Source organism: Pleuronectes platessa, chromosome 7 (assembly GCF_947347685.1).
Source record: "Pleuronectes platessa chromosome 7, fPlePla1.1, whole genome shotgun sequence".
Lineage (NCBI taxonomy): Eukaryota > Metazoa > Chordata > Actinopteri > Pleuronectiformes > Pleuronectidae > Pleuronectes > Pleuronectes platessa.
Genome location: NC_070632.1, coordinates 19,031,171 through 19,048,343, shown reverse-complemented (window position 1 = coordinate 19,048,343; position 17,173 = coordinate 19,031,171). Strand labels below are relative to the sequence as shown.

Here is a 17,173-nt window from a genome sequence, read left to right as displayed (position 1 = left end):
TCTCTCTGTGGGGCCTGTATGAAAGGACACTATCAACCTTGTCAGTCTCAAGTCTCAAGAGAGGTCTCCTTGGAAAACAAACGGTACTATAGAGAGGCAGGGTGCTACCTGCAAATGCGCCTGAGGAGACTCACTGTAGTTGTGGGACTGAATCCTAAAAAGTTATATTAAATAAATAGTATTTTACAACCTGATATATTTAACACATTTATATATTCATATATACATTTACTCAACACTTTGGTATTAAAGAAGATAATAGGGGTAAAGAGCTTGATTTATCAAAGGGGGTGGTATGGTTGGGCATTGTTTTTTCTGGTTGATTAAGTTTATTTGAGATGATAAATTGACCATAGTTCTGAATGTAAGCGTGAATGGTTGTTTGTTACTATATGTTGACCCTGTGATAAACAGGCGACCTGTCCAAGGTGTATCACGCCTCTTGCCCAGTGTCAACTGGGTTAGGCTCCAGCCACCTCACAACCCTCAAAGGATAACCGCTAGAGATGATAGATGGATGCGTTCATCAAGAAACACCATCGTGTAGACTATTGCATATGCAAACATGTCAGAGTCGATATAACCACTGGGTTATCTGAAAGCTCCAGCTGTTCTTATGGGCTCTTTGTGCAAGAGGTATGCCCTGATATACCCTTGGATTTATACGGGAATACAATATTTACTTGTAGTCTTACTTGTAATTTAAAAACAAGAGGCTGACATTGTTAATCCAAAATTGTTTGGAAAGCTGTTTACAAATCTTAACCCTTAACTTATGTAATTCCTGCCAAAGTCATAGCGGACAAATGCAGGGTATAGTATCCTTCTAAATAGGAGATTGTTAGGATGTAATCACTTTAAGCAGTTATTATTATGTGTATGCCCAGTTTCTTGGTTACATCCCCATTGGTGTTTCAACCCAAACAGGAAGGGCCAACAGTGAGCTTCAACGCTGCAACGACTCTCCACAACTTCTGCGTTTGGCAGCAGACCCAAAATGTCCAGGACGACAGCCATCCCTCTCACCATGACACAGCACTTCTCATCACCAGGTTCAACCTCTCGTTTTCTTCCCTTTGAATGCAAAACCAAATTTCTCAAGGATATGTTCCTTTTCAGCAACTGTTAACATCATTGTATATTTTGTGTGGTTTTTTTTTAGGGAAGACATCTGCCGTGCGAAAGACAAATGTGACACGTTAGGTAAACTTTTGCAAAAATATCTTTACCTCAGCTCTCTTTCAATTTAGCTTTACAATAAACTGTGCAGTAATGAGTTTATGGCAAGCTGTCAGCTAATAATATTAGAGTGACAGAACAGAGTGGTAGAGTGGGGAGAAGGGAGGGAGTCGATGTCGGGGCTAATCTCTCTTACAAAACAGAAATTTGGATGGTTTAATCGCCTTTAACACTTGAGAAGCATTTTTCTTTTTCAAGTAGCACTGCGCTGTATGTGTTTATGTGCATCTGTGTGTTTGACTCGATGTGTGTACGTGACCTCTTAGGGCTTGCAGAGCTGGGGACAATGTGCGACCAGTACCGGAGCTGCTCCATCAGTGAAGAAAATGGAATTAGTGCCTCCTTCACCATCGCTCATGAGCTTGGCCATGTGTAAGTTGTTGCACACATCTTGTAGCAACTCTGCCCCCCCACCACCATTCACACACACGTACACACACTGTACACACAAACCCTATCTCACCACTCGCAGCCAAACTTGACCAACAAAAGCCCTCTTATCATGGGCCGTAGGGCGCAGCAGACACAGGTGCAAAACATAATAACGTAAGAACTTGGATTTCTAATAACATGCCAGCCTATATTACTTTGCTTTACAGCAAAAGAAGTTAACCCCTTGTGTGTCAGAGCTGTTTCTTGAGAGGTGGAAAAATCCAGATAATTTAAAAGAAGACATATTGTGCTGTGATAATTTAGATTTTGTTTATTATTTACATTTCTTTTATATGCGCCAATGTTCAGAAAATCATCACTTTCTTCATACTGTCAATTGCTGCAGCTCCTCTTCTCAGCCTCTGTCTGAAACACTTGGTTTCCCAAGAAAGGCATGTCTGCTTGGACTGGCCCACTCTGTCGTCATTTGTCAACCACTTTCACAGCATGTAGGATACCGTATACCGCACTCTGCTCTTGCTTTACCTGGCCTAGTTAGGGACTAGTGGAGTAACTGCTTGGCGTTTATTATGCAAATATCCGTCATATGACGTCACAATGTTGAGGAAGTATCATACTCCAAGCTTCAGGAGCAGTATCTTCTCTAGGGGTGAGGAGCTCCCTTTATCGCAGTCTTTGTTTTTTTCTACAAAGACAAATATGCAGAGATCTTTATCAGAGAGAACAAGACAAAATGTACTCTTAAGTATTTGGGAGATATTCACTTTTTCAGAAAAGACTTGATCTTCTCCTGCTTGGAAATATCAGCAGCCAACGACTTATAAAAGAAGCTGAAGATGTGACAGCCTCGTCATATTCTACTTCTTTGCCTGTTAGTTAGTAAAGCAGTGTTATCACAACATGCTACTCTGCCAGACAGTGTTTTCACAACAAGCTAATACTGCCACATGTATGATGTGAAGAAAAAAAGCCTTGCATGAGTAATCTTAAACACGTAATCATAGACACATGACTTTATCTGTCATATGAGGCTCTGTTTATTCTAAACATCTATCTGAGGTAAAGCTGTCATAAATCAGTCACTGCGGCCTCTTTCTTGTCTTGTAGTTCAGTGGATTTCATTAAGATGTAATTTTAGAACCTTGATTTGCATCAGATCTAAAGTCTTTTTTTCTTTGAACACCTTTTCTACCGTCTCTGCCAGCTCAATTGTGGGCAATTTCTTAAAACCAGACAAATTCCCACGTCCCTCGCAGAGCGTAGCTGTGAAAGTGAGTGACAGATTTTCTTTCCGGTCTGCCTCTCTGTTTTTGTGGATGATAAAAAGGAGCAGTGTCAGTTTGAGCTTTTGAGCCATTCGGGGTAAGAATGAAAGATATTCTTCTGCCTCTGTCCACGCTCACACATTCTTCCAGTGCAGAGCAGCAGCCAGATGGACGAGTCCCTGGGCCCTCTTCCGCTTGCGTCTCGTGTGTATCTGTTTATGCTAAAGTTCAAGCAGCTGGAGGCCCAGTTGGCGCTGCCTCCTGGCGTGGTTAATCGCTGCATTCACAGGCACGAGCTCTCCCGGGTGTTTAGCGCTCTGGGAAAGCCGGTGTCAGGTAGTGGGAGCCACTCTAGAGTGTTGCAGATTAAAGAAAGATTTAGACTAAAGGATAGGAGGCCTTTCTTGGATGGCCGCAAAGACGTGTGAGTACAAATAGCCATCATGGGGATTTTCGGGCGAGGCGGTGAAACTTAACAGCCATATAAAGGTGACACATACAAGGATTCATCAAGTTTGTCATCTGATGACGCCAAGACTTCAAGTGACTTAGATGAAAACCAAATCTTTCTGACATTTTGATCCGTCATAAGAGAATGAGGAGAGCTACCAAGAGACTGCAGGATATGACAGGCTACACCACAGAACATCACTGGCATTGTTCTGACCACGCATATTTTATCAGCAAGCGAGGCGGATTAAATGACTGGGGCTGTCAAAGAGGATTTCTTTATTTGGTAAATCCACCTGGAGCAGCAAACTGGTGAAATCCACTGACGATGCAGTAATCATTTGAATTTTTATCGCCAATCTGCAGAAACTCAGGTTGTCGTCGGTCCAACAAGTATATCGCTTTATGTTATTTATGAGCCTTTCAGCAGAAATATTTTTTATGTCCTTCTGAAAGTCACCTCATTGGGATTACAGCATGGTATTAAGGTTGCGATGTGGAAAGAGCAAAGCACTTCATTTTGTTAAGAGCTTTTAATAAAAGCGAGTGAACTTTAAAAGGATGACATTCTGGATGCCAATAAGTTTTTGCCAGAGGCGGTACACCCCCATTGTCATTGACTCCTTTAGCGATCTGTCCCCTGAGGTTGTCATGAGGAGAGCCACAAAACTGCCTGATTTATAAGCTAATTACACTAAAAGGCTCTCAGGATTTCAAGCCAGTATCTCCATTAGTTGTCCTCAGACCTTATAAACTAAGGCTAGGTCCATAATTCTAGGCTTTAAAGATGCCTCAGCTCTGCTATGGATACATCTGGTGTCAGCAGTTCTCTGGAGTTTTAAAGCCACTAAAATGTTTGGATGTTTAAAATGCTGACCTCATCTTAGCTTGAAAACTCTGTAGCTTCATTTTAGTCTGGATGTCCCGAAACAGAGATGTTTGGAAATGATGAGGTAGACACTCACAACTTTTTACTGATTGGGTCTTTTTGGTCATGACGTAGCCTTCACTTCACTTCGTCATGCTCCTATCACATTCTGGAAGAAAAATCCAGGGTTAGCCTTGGATAACAGTGTAAAATGCAACTTGGATAATCTATTACAAGTCCTGCTGACCCTGGTGTCTTTGCTAACAGCGGTGGTGCAGTAAAATTCTGCATTTTACAATGATACAACTGATTACATGTGTAGCCATTGCTGCTCCAGCACACACATGCCCAGTATACATGTGTGGTCACGTGATATGTGTTCATAGGTGTGTTTGATATACTGTATGTTTGGACGTAGATAATAACTGATATGAACCCAAAACAGCAGTGTGGAGTTGCTTGAAAACAGTTTTTTCAAACTAAATCGTAGTAGTATGGCTGAAGCCTAAATCAGCGTAATGTGGTAAGATCACTTTTTTTGGAGCTTGTCTCAAATCCATTTTATTTTGCAGCAGAGTATTGAGCCTTTTGTTTTTATTTATCTGCCTGGGACTCTCTGCATCACCTTGATGCACCTGTCCGCCATCATAAGCGATAGAAAATAGTTTGCAAAGACCATTTGAGCCAGATTAGCTTTTGTCAGCATGAGGCAGCAGCCTGGGTTTGTGTGTTCAGAGCTCATTACTGTGCCCGAGGCTTTATTATGGCCGGGGTGTTTTCCTTCAGGCCCTCGGCCCCTGTAGGGTGGGCCTCATGCCAGCCATGCTAGGTCTTGTTTGTGTGGTGGTATGGATTGACCTTAAGCCACAGGCCCGGAGCTCAGCACTGGCCCACATCCTGTTGTAAACACCTCAGACATCATGCAGCTGCATGGGTTGTTGCGTGTATAAATACACATGCTCGCATTGGCGCAGGCACTGCATGTATCCATGAACGTACGCCAAACCGCAGCACAAAACAGAACATCCACATCGCACTCTTCTTCTGGACATACTCAAGAAAAGTGCTGACAGCAGACTTCCTGGAGTAACTCATTAATTAGCAAATGCTGAGCTGTGTTCTCCACTTTATACAGATGTTCTTCCTGTGAGTTTATAATGCCTGATGTCAAAACAATTAGTTGATTAATTGTTTGTGGAAGCAACCAAATATTAATTTTGGTAATCATTTAAGATTATTAAGTCATTCATGTGGAAAAAATTCCATATATGTGCTGGTTCCAGTTCTGTTTTAAAGCAGTGCAGGTTTCATATTTGACTTGCAGGGAATCCAAAGACTTTGAATATGTCACCATGACAGATGATAATCAAAATAATCATGAGTTGCAATTCTCAAAACCTCTGTGTTCTTATGTGATGTGTGGGCTGTATACTCAGCATTAAGCCCTTTGAGAATTTGAGATAGTGACCTCTCACCTCCAAGTGGTGAGCTAAAGGTGATTCTAGCCTGTTGGCCATGATGGTGGAGAAGATAGATGCTGATTGATGGAGAAAAAGAAAAAAAGTTACACAGCCTACCTGCCATTATGAGGTTAATTGAAACCTTTTTGAGGATTTTACTGTATACATGTTCCGGAGAACATGTATGTAAAAAGATGTGTGGCAGCCAAAATCAGGCAGGGTGATCCCCAAATGGCTGAACGTAAATCTTGTGACATTTATCCCTCTTTCTATGGCTGAGCCATTAAGCAGCTGATAATCACTTTGTGTGTGTTCCTTATATCCCTTTCTCCACTTCTAACCCCCCTTTTCCTTTTTCTCCCTCTCAGGTTCAACATGCCCCACGATGACAACCCAAAATGTAAAGAGGCAGGCATGAAGCACCAGTACCACGTCATGGCTCCCACCCTCAACTACGACACCAATCCCTGGTCATGGTCGAAGTGCAGTCGCAAGTACATTACAGAGTTTTTGGAGTGAGTACTGTCACCTCTTCTTGCCAATTTTAAAGTGATCAGTCCACTATCTAAGCAGTTTATTCTTTGAGGGTTTCGAGGGGAGTTGGAGCCTCTCCCAGCTCATATCTGATCAGAGGTAGGGTACTCTCTGGACAGGTTGCTAGCATACAGCAGGGTCAACACAAAGAGACGAACAACATTCACACTGTCAATTTTGTCTCCAATTAACCTCACCCCAATCTCCTTGTGTGAGGTGACTGTGGTGGGAAGCTGAACTACCTGGAGAAAGCCCATGCCAACTCAGGGAGAATGCCACAAAGGAAGACCCTGGCCGAACCGGGATTCAAACCGTGTCGCCCCATTGTAAACCAAAACACTCTAAAAGCAAAACAAATGACCGACTATGTCTCTTCTCAGGAAAATGAAAGTGATGCCACTCAATTTCTTTTTAGCTCTCACACAATCCCTTTTCATATTTTAAGATTGTCATTAACTAACTTTACTTGTTGTGACATGGCCATCTAAACAACGTTATTCTACATCTCTCGCAGTGCTCTGTAGACAGGTCAGCGCTATGTAAACTATGCGGAGTTGTTATTGCCTGGTGTTGAAAGAGTACTTCCTGTTTGAATCCTGGGGTCTTCCTTGGCTGACCTGAGCGATACATCTCCAGCAGCCCCTCAGCTGTCTCCTTGCAGAGGCTGAGCCCTGCTCCCAAGATGCTGCGCTAATAGTACTTTAGTCACTTAGTCAGTCGCTTGCTTTTCACACCAGAACTCGTAACTTGGGGCCATGGCCCATTCGCCTACTCCTTGCCCAGCACCATGGACACTGATCCTGGTGAAGGGTTTCCTTCAAGATGGGAAATGTCAGTTATAATTAGATCTTCCCTGGACATGACCCTTTAATCTTTGCCTCCTTTCCTCTGTTAATTGTGGAGGCCTTCACAAAGGACAGCCTTGTGGTCCAGATGCATCTTGAAGGCTCAGCATTTGGTGACGCCTCCTATGGAGTTTTAAGGCTGCGCTCTGCATAGTTTCCAGTGATGAGCTCAAGGTTCAGCGGTCGGAACATTTTGACTAAATTTGAGCACAATCTTCATGAATCTATTTATTATCAGGACTGGTCCATATCCGCAGTGTTGGGTTTCTGTGTTTACCGCTCAAAAGCCAAGAGACGTGAACATCAAATGTCTCTGTGATAAACTTTAACATGCATGATATTTAAAAAAAACAATGCAGGTATAGTGAAAGTGAAGTAGCACTTGGCTCCAGTGTGGGAGCCACAGCGGTGGGAAAGGCCCTCGAGACCAAAGTCTAAGTGCTTTTGAAGTCTGTCTCCAGTCGACAATGAGAAGCATTGATTCAATCTCGCACTTCTACAGTAGCACTCCTGCTCAGTGGGCTGACCTGGTCAAGTACGTCAGTGTTTTGACTGCCCATTTTCCCCTGAAGAGCAAACTCAATCTCCACCACTCACCTACTAGTTTGAAAAAAAGAAAGGCTGAGGACCCCCCCCCCCCCACACACACACACCCCACCATTATCTCACTGTTGCTGTAATAATGTAAACACTGAACTCCCGCACCTGAGGACTGATGAAAAGCGTCCCGCTGTTGTGCAGTGTTGTTATGCGTCAGCCGGCTACATAGAGCAGCTATTCATTCTCTCCCTGGCTCCGTGCCGTTTGATTTAAGCCATAAAATCCAAATCTAAAAGTAAAATGCAAATTTCTCCCCTGCTGCCAACCACTAATTGTTGTGTTTGCCGCTTCTGTCTGAAGCCGCATGATCATAAGAAGGAGACACGCCCTGTCATCTTCCATTCCCGACCTCAGAAATTGGCCTAACCATTCTTGAAAACCCTAATGTGAAATCGTTATTGACATTTTTTTAATCTATTATTCTTTTAAAAAACAAGACGGGTCTTTTTCCATAGGTGTGTCACTTCAAATTCAAATAAACCTCCGTCATTATCTTGTTACAGGGCATCAGAGAAAAACTCTTGCATGACAGCATACTGCAGTCTCTTTGCTGCTGTTTGATAAAACACTGTTCAGCCAGCAATGCATCACTCAAAAACCATAGCCCAGTATATTAAACATGGAAACGATAATTTTATCTTATTTCATGACAAGCACACTACAGCCAAGTATAAGTCATCTTATAAGTCAAGTCTCTATCATGTTGTTGTATTTTTCGTATATATGTTAGACATTACATTTTAAAACAGGACCACAGAGACCACCTCTCCATCCTCTGTCTGTCTTGGTCTTAATAATAATTCCATTAGGTTCCAGGACACTGATTTGACAGATGACCAACTGTTGGCAGACGCTGTAATATGGGAGTTTCTGTGTGATTCCCTGAAAGGTTCCTCCACAGTCTTCATTCATAGTATTTTCTGCTGCGGATTCATTCTTGTCATGCAGTCATCCCCTCGAAACCCAGCGCTGTTTGCCACAGTCTCTTACATCACGGCTGCAAATGAAAGGGGAAAGAAACAAAGTGACGATAACTCAGGATAATCCCGTGTAATTATGTGTCCTTCCACATCAGCTGGTGGTGTATGGAGCAGGTGCCTTAGCAGCCCGGCCCAGGATGAAATTTGTCAGTGCAGCGCAGACACGTTGTGTAATGACACATCTATTCATGCCTCAACTTCCAGTTTCCTTTTTTTTCAAAAGTAAACAAGGAGGAGATCCTTTGAGGCTCAGCACGCTCTGCTAGCGTGTTTGTCTAGTGCCTTTTCAGGTCCGTGAAGGCCGATGAGTTTGAATGTGGAGTGTCTGCACTTACATTTAGTCCAGCTGTGCTCTTATTGTCTCGGTTATTGTGTCATGAGTCAGGGTGTGGCTGACTTAACGCACTATCTGTCTATATTCATCCAATGAAGTGTAACTTAATCAAGGGGCTTTATGATTCCACCTCGAATAAAATGTGGTCAGCATGAAGATCCTTTTCAGACTTTATCAAAATGCTGTTTTATTCAGTCTGAGGCAACTGACACCAGTTTCACAGCATGAAGCAAGCACAGCATTTCCTGACAGGCTCATCGAGGGCAAGTGGCAGTCTCCCTGTTAGGTAACCCTACAGACCACCCACAGGGGGAAACACATCTGAGGATGATCACACAATTACCCTGAGATGTTTACTTTGTTACTTATGAAAGAGATGACACATGTTGATACTTTTTTAGGGTCAGAACATGCTGGATTATCCTGGGAATTTTCATACCATGATGATGTGTGTTTGTAAACAGACTTGTGTGGTTTTTCTATTCTCTTTTCATTTACACTACACACGTTCTACAAATTTGATTTTTCTAGCACCGGCTACGGAGAGTGCCTCCTCGATGAGCCAGTAGGCAGAACGTACGAGCTGCCCACCCTCCTCCCTGGTCAAATATACAATGCCAACAGACAGTGTGAACTGATGTTTGGACCCGGTTCTCAAATTTGCCCCTACATGGTAAGTTGGCTTGCTATCAAAGCAGAACCGCACTGAAAAAGTGAGGATGTAAGACTTCAAGTGGAAGTAGAGAACCTTCATGAACTGTCCAAGAGTTGTGCAAAGCAGTTTCTAGAAGATCAGAAAATATCACAAAAAAATCAGTTAATTGTGTGTAGTTTATTGTAAAATAGTGTGGATTGGTTTCATCAGTAAATTCCCATGCCTAATGTAAATACAAACAGGCAGATTAACTCAGCCTGTTGTTGACTGCACAGCCGTTAATTACAACCCGGTGCAGAGGCATTAAAATGCATCTCGCACATGTGTGGGAACCAGTGAGGCACAAAACAAAGTGTCAGTTCCTGGCTACTCGGACCAAAATATTTATTAAAAATAACATATGAAGAATTTGATGAAACCAATTAACACATTTTGGAGCTGCAATCACGCACACTTCCTTCCACAAGAAAAAAAAGCAATATGTTTACACTTAGATTCTGCGGTGGATCCAATAAAAGTCACAGATCAAATTAAAACATTTTGTCTGTGCCATGTTCTCACATTATAGACAAGCTTGTTTCCTATTCAGCCACAAAAATTATTAATTGCAGGTGCATGCTTTTTTTCCCCTCTGCAGAAACAGTGCAAGAGGCTGTGGTGTACGAGCGCAGAGGGGGACCACAAAGGATGCCGCACGCAGCACATGCCACTGGCTGATGGGACCGACTGTGGAAATGGAATGGTAAGTTGATCCACATGTGGATCTGTGCTGCTTAATGAACAGATCATAGGAAGTTGATTCCCTACACTATAACAGTGTGCCCTTTTTTATTGAGGCACATATTTTGCTTAGAATGACACTAACTGTGCATGCTCCAGACCTGTTTGTTTGCTGAAAGTCTCAAAGCAGCAACAATCAAGTTGTTAGATCTCCTGTAATTAGGATTAGACAGTTTGGTGAATGATAATAAATGCCTTTGTGAGCAAAGGGAAAACTGAGAGACTAACAGTTGTTGACCTGTCTGACCTCTATACTGTATAAAGGCCAATCACGGAATAATGTGCAAAACTCTTTCAACTCTTGCATAACGAGATGTGTATGTGCATTTATCTCATTTTCAATGATATCCTTTAAATGCAAAATTGAGAACACAGCCTAACCCTAACCCGCAAAAGTTTTACATACACATGTATCAAAGAAAAAGTGCATCCATTATATATACCACTTATCCTCTGTGGGTCACGAGAGGAGCTGGACCCAATCCCATCTATCAGTGGGCGAGAGGCGGGTTACAACCTGGACAAGTCACATGTGTATCGCCATCCACACCTATCACCAAACTAGTCTCCAAGCACTCAAACAATCAGCATGTTTTTGGGCTGTGGGAAGAAGTCAGAGTACCTAGTGAACACCCACTCAGACATGGGGACAACATAACAAGCAGGGATTCAAACTGGTAACCTGATTGTTGGCAGGCGACTGTATTGAGATGATTAAATTAAAATGAACTGAAGCCATTGAAAGAGGTAATGGATGTCAAAAAAGGGATTATACCAAACAGAGGGAGCTTTGTATTTGAGTGATCTGTCCAATTTTCTTATATACATGTGTAAAAATGCATAAGAAACTCCTCATCCTCCTCTTTAAGGTAGTGTTTAATTGGATACCAACATGAATTATCCTGATGCAGCAAAGCCCACTCATCTGAATAAGTTTCCTCCTGTTCCACAATCCGCTTAGTTATGAAATCTCGCCTCTTTACAGTTTAGTTAAAATTCAAAATACCTTCCATGTGGCTCTGCTGAATCCTGATGCCTTTCCCCTTTAGTTCACTTCCTCCACAAATAGGAAGGAATAACTTATCATGCATTACTCTGCTGCCTGCATCCTGGTTGCAGAAACCCATGTAAATGTGGTCAGGTGATGGCCTTAGTTAGAAACTTGAAGCTTTACCCTTGGTGTTGTTACGGGGCCCCAGCCCCCATTAGCCTTCATGTTCTCCTCGCTCTGGGATGCTATGCTAATTAGGGCTGAGACGGCGGGTCAGTCTCTGAGGATACATGGAGAGAAGGGCTACACGGGAGGGGGCGGAAAGAGAAAGAGAGAAAGAAGAAAGAAAAGACAGATAGAGGGAGCAAAAAATAGGGAGAGAGATTCTTGAGAGGGAAAAGGTGAAGACGGAGGCTCTTTGAAAGAGGATGCCGCCCGCCGTTCACAGTTGAGTCACCTTGTTATGAACCCGTGACCCTAAAACCTCTTTAAAAGGCGGGTGAGTGGGTCAGTGGTCAGGCCGTAAGAGAGTCCAGGCTGAGGCCAGCCAGCGCTCTCACAAAAGACCTCACATCAGTGATTCTGAAGGGCAGGAGGCGGGAGGAGAGGCGGGAGGAGGCGAGTGAGGAGGAGGTACAGGGGGACGAGGATGTGGTGGTGTTTAACATTCGGAACATGCATGAGAGGGCGAAAGAGAGGGAACGAGAGAAGGAGGGTCTCTCTACTCCTCAACCCCCTGCCCTCCAGGAGTCCTTTGCAATGTGGGCCCATGTAAGTCTTATATCTTTGATATCCTTTCATGTGGCTCCATCTCCCTGATCACCATGTTAGGCCCTGGACCAGCGCTGTCCAGTGAGGAGAGGTTAACAGGGGATAGCTAACGTCTTAATCCAACTACAACAACCGTACTAAACAGTAATGGTCCGGGGATTGTTGCTCCCACACTGCTCTCAGCCTGTATGTGGGAGAACCAGTTGAGGAGACATGGTGTGAGTTTAATCACAGCAAGTGGTTCGTTGAATAAGCTACAAACCTTAACCCAACCTAAGGTGACTGAGCTATATCACCATGCTTGACAGATCTTCATTGGAATCCTGTAAACACTTTTGAGAAAATCCAGATCCAATGCGGTCAGACATCTTGATTAAAACCAGGTTCCATTTGTTTGAAAACCTTGATAGACGTATAACCATTCAATCCTAATAAGGTCTTTTTCACAGTGAAATCATTTGAGTAAAGTAACTCAGTGTTACGTCCAAACCATATTCAGCTAAACTGTCTCTTGATGCCAAATCACATAACGAAGTTTTAGCTTCTCCAACAAATACTTAATATTTAATATGCCTCAATCTGTTTCACAAATTCTAATATCAACTTCCTGGTGGTGTGAGATGAAAAGTCTGAGGATCTCCAAAGTCATTGGGATTAATTCTGTTCGACATTGCGATCCCCAAAGCTATAGCAATAGCCGAAAAAAATACAAATCTGATCCTATAGTGGTGGTTGATTTCTGTCTACACAAAAATACACAAACAGTTTTCCTTCACTTCTTGTGTGTGTGAGTAGTGGCACCAGCTTTGTTTGTGGTGATGAGGCCCAGGTTTCATCAGCATGCAGGGGTCTGTTTGAAGTAGCGTGAGTTGAAAGACAGGGGGACCCTGCACCAACACTCACCTGCCTATACAAGAGCGCTTTTATGTGGTACCTCTTTGTGTGTGTGTGTGTGAGTGTGTGAGTGCATACGTACGTGCGTGCAAGTATGTGCGTGTTCCTCATCATGCCACCCTCAAATGTCTGGTTATCTGTAAACCAAGATGACTCTTTTTGATTCTCTTGTGCCAGTGCTGTTTTGTTCTTTGAATGTCTACTTGTGTCTTTGCTGCTGAACTGGGTTTCAAGCGAGAGGTGCTGGTGGTTTTGATGTCTTATCAAGAGCTTCAATGTTTTGTTAACAAGACAAGGGGTTATGATATGTCCCCTGAGAAACTAGATGTCAGAGAAAAGGAAAGCGATGGAAAAGGAAGTAAACAACAGACGACTGTGGCGTTACTTTCCATCACTGGAGGCAGTACAAACTTGTGGCAAACAAGTTTATTTTCTACTTTTATTGGTGATCATTCACTGTGTTTGTTACTGATTGTAGAATGAATATTTTGAATATACTGTCAGATATTTACATTGGCCAACATCCTTGTTGTACGTCATAGTCCTGCAACAATTATGTAATTACAGGCATAGAGAAAATACGCAAAATTAATTTGCTGATGAGCTTACTATGTAGTGTTCTAAAAGAATGAAACTGTGACTGATGTGACTTGCCCTAGCACACCCAGCGCCAGGTTTGATACTGAACTTGCATTTTTCTGCTTGATTGGTGAGTAATCCTAGCCTGACGTTGTCAGACTCACAATTCTAGTCAGAATGTGAGTCTGAGACCGCTCCATTGGGCTGTGATTATGGGGCGTGTTTCAACTGACCAGGAAGTAAAATTCTTCTTCGCTCAATTGGATAGACCTACAACCAATCAGAGCAACGTAGTATGTGACGTATGCTAAGCAACGCATTGTGAGTTATTTACTAACGCCGGGTTCACACCGGACGCTTCAGCGCAGCGCCAAGCCTTAAATAACAGCTGGCTCCCATCCACTCCCATGTTAAAACTTTGTGCCGGTCACACCGCGAGGCTGAAGCACCGCGAGGCAGCCTTGACGCAGCGCGGTGCTTCAGCCTCCGGTGTGACTGGCACAAAGCCGTGCAGCGATCTACTGGATCAACGGGTGATATTATTAGCGCTGCCCGGCGGTTCAGCGTCGCTTCAGTGTCCGTTGTGAACAGCCAAGCGCCGGGGCGATAGGGATTAGCGCGGTGCTTTGGCGTCGCCTCCACGTTCTGTGTTCCTCTTTCAAAATGAATGCGCTGTCGATGTCTTCTAAAACAGACTCAATGGCAGCATCTACACATCTCAGCTCGCCAGCGGCAGGCATGTCTGTTGAAAACGAATTCAACCCAAGGGCACTTTGATGACGTGGTTGATTACGTTACCGTTGATCATCTGTCAATCATCGTATAAAGCCCGCCCTGACAATCTGATTGGCCCGGTCGGGCCATAATTTTTCCTCAACGGAGCGACTCCAGACCGAACTGCCCGACCTAAAATGTTGTGGGCGGGGCTAAGTTCGTCTGGCATCCAGGCTAGAGTAATCCTTTAACAATATTGGCAATAATAAAACTTACACACACTTTTAAAGCTGGGGTTGGTGATCCTGGAAAAGCTAGCAAGAGTATGCTACACATGCAACCGATACATCCCACCCATCAGTTCTCTTGTCAAAGCTACAAGACACATGAACGTGCACTGCTAGAAGCCGATTTCTCCGTGACATGCTCTCCAACTTCTTACTACCGTCTCTGCTTCCATGATGTAAGCCATCTGTGGGTTAAAGACTCCATTCACGTGCACTGAGAACATGGACAGGGTGCGTGCAGGGGGGCAGGTCAGTAAGTGATGGATCCACTATCCAATCCATTAATCTGGTTGCAATGAAATGATTAGTCGTAATTATTACAGTCCTGCAAGGTCCCACACAACTGCTCTTTGAATTTGCCTTTTTTGTCAGATGACTTTATTTATTGATAGCTGGTAAGAGAACAATTACGATAAAAAACTGTTTCAGGAAAAAATTACCAATCCTACCTTTAAGGCAACGTCTCTATCACACCTCCGCAGCACTCCTCCTGACCCCTTTCTCATTCTTCTCAAACAGAAGTCATGAGGTCCAGATCTGAGGCTTTACGGGAACTCTGGTCAAGCTCCTCGCTCTGAGGTGTCTGCACAGCTCTGACAGGGAGAGCGTGTGTGTGTGTGTGGGGGGGGGTCAGATGTATAGAGGATTACATTCATGGCCTTTACGGGAAAAAGCAGTGGCACACATTATCTTTGCAACCACCACACCACCTCCCCTTTAAAGACAACTTTCCTGGCCTATCATTAGCCCAAAGCCTGTCATGTCATTCTAAACTTTGACACTGGAAACATGATCTCTCGTAAAAAAAAAGGACGTATTTTCTGAACGGCTGTCACCTCTTGAGCCGGCATTGTCAGAGGCTTTTTTTGTGTGTGCTTCTATCAGGGTTATGAAACAAAGCTGCAGGCTCGTCGGGTAATTGAGGTCAGTGCTCAGAAAGTTGGGAGAGCGGCACGTCCCCTAAATTAAGGGTTTTTGTTTGTATACAGCGTAGTTAAAATAGGGCAACGGGCACGGCAGGGTTCACGGTTAGATTTCTCCCCCTGTGTTCCTTTCTTCTCTGACTCCCTCCGCTTCTCCACTTCTGCCTCTTTCTCGCCCTCCTTCCCTCCCTCGCTCCCTCTCTGTTACTCGACGGACCCTCTCACAGGCCGCCGGATTGAGTAATGCGGTCACATGACCTCCTGGCGGCGTATGTCATCTAGCTCAGTGGGCCATGCACTAATGAGGGCATCCCATCACTTGCTGTCTATAAATACTGCCACCATCCTCCCTCCCCTCTATCCTCTCTTCCCCCTGGTCTCACTCGCTTACCCGCCTACACCCCCTCTCTGTCCCTCTCACTCTTCAAAGGGATCCTGCCTGTGTGCGTCTCTGTGTGTCTGTGTGTGTGTGTGTGTGTATGTTTTGACTGTGTGTGCAAGTACGTACATGTGAATGCTCTGGTGTCCGTTGTATTCATAAACGGTTGTGGGATTACCTAACCTTTAATTCTAACCACACACACATATGCAGATGTGTGGGTCTAGATTAGGGGCCAGCCAACTTGATCAATACGTGCCTGTCAAACTACAGCCGAGCACTTGGCCCTGCGTCCACAACCCCACCCTTTGTAGATCCCTTTGCGGCTTCTCACCACATCATCACTCAGTGGGTGGCGGAGAGAAAAAAGTGTCAACTTGAGTGTGGTCTTGACTGAAAGCTCCCCTGAAAGCCCTTTTTTTTTTCTTGGGGAATTTGTTGCAAAATTACGATTTCAATACAGCGGCGGCTTGCTCAGCTTCTCCCTGAATAAGTGTAAAGCCCCCAAAAGCTTTCCCAGATAATAAGGACTTAATTGAGTGGTTAGTGTAAGTAAATAAACGGGAAGTTGTTTTTCGATTTCCAGAACATTCCTCCGAAAAGAATAACGGCCCGCTATGGTTTCAGCCAATTAGAGTGAGATAGTGAGGTCTTGAAAAGTGAAGCGGGGGCAGAATGGAGTCTCCTGGCTGAGGCGGTGAGTGTTGGCTGGAGCTCCCTGGCAGCCTGACAGACTTGTCGTATGATGCTGGGATGGGGTGTGTGTGTTTGTGTATACGCGTGTACGTGTGTATTTGTGTGTGCATCTGCCGACACTGGAGCTTGGGATTGTGAGACTGGTATCGGTGTCACTCTCAGCTAATCTCTTGATATTTGCAGGATGTTGCCACTTTGATTTACCACCATCACAGACATATCTGTGGATTTGGGCTAACAAGAGGTTTGTTGTTTTAGCACTCAAATAGTTTGCCGATGGAATTACTGCGTCCGGTAGCCGGTGAGTGGAGCTTTCATTGCTGGCTGCGTAGAAGGAGAAAGCTGTATTTGTATGATTATAGAGTGGTTCCAAAATGTAGCGACTATTAATGCCCTAATACTCGTTATTGAAGTCAAATTATTATGTGCAAGTGAAATTATATATGTATATATTGACAGTATTACAGAAACGGGAAGCTGATGAGACCGCACCGGACATACGGTGCTTTGTATTGTTGTTATTACAAAGGTGAGAG

The 17,173-nt window shown here is 43.9% G+C and overlaps 1 protein-coding gene across 1 annotated transcript in view; it reads left to right on the top strand.

Moving 5' to 3' along the window:
• Positions 1-17,173, top strand: part of LOC128443942 (A disintegrin and metalloproteinase with thrombospondin motifs 20) — an 88,076-nt gene that overhangs the window by 16,424 nt on the left and 54,479 nt on the right. Inside the window, exons 6-11 of the mRNA XM_053426177.1 lie at positions 928-1,052; positions 1,163-1,203; positions 1,506-1,611; positions 6,044-6,190; positions 9,500-9,641; positions 10,261-10,365. Coding sequence (XP_053282152.1) covers positions 928-1,052; positions 1,163-1,203; positions 1,506-1,611; positions 6,044-6,190; positions 9,500-9,641; positions 10,261-10,365 — 666 coding nt within the window. The remainder of the gene's footprint in view (positions 1-927; positions 1,053-1,162; positions 1,204-1,505; positions 1,612-6,043; positions 6,191-9,499; positions 9,642-10,260; positions 10,366-17,173) is intronic.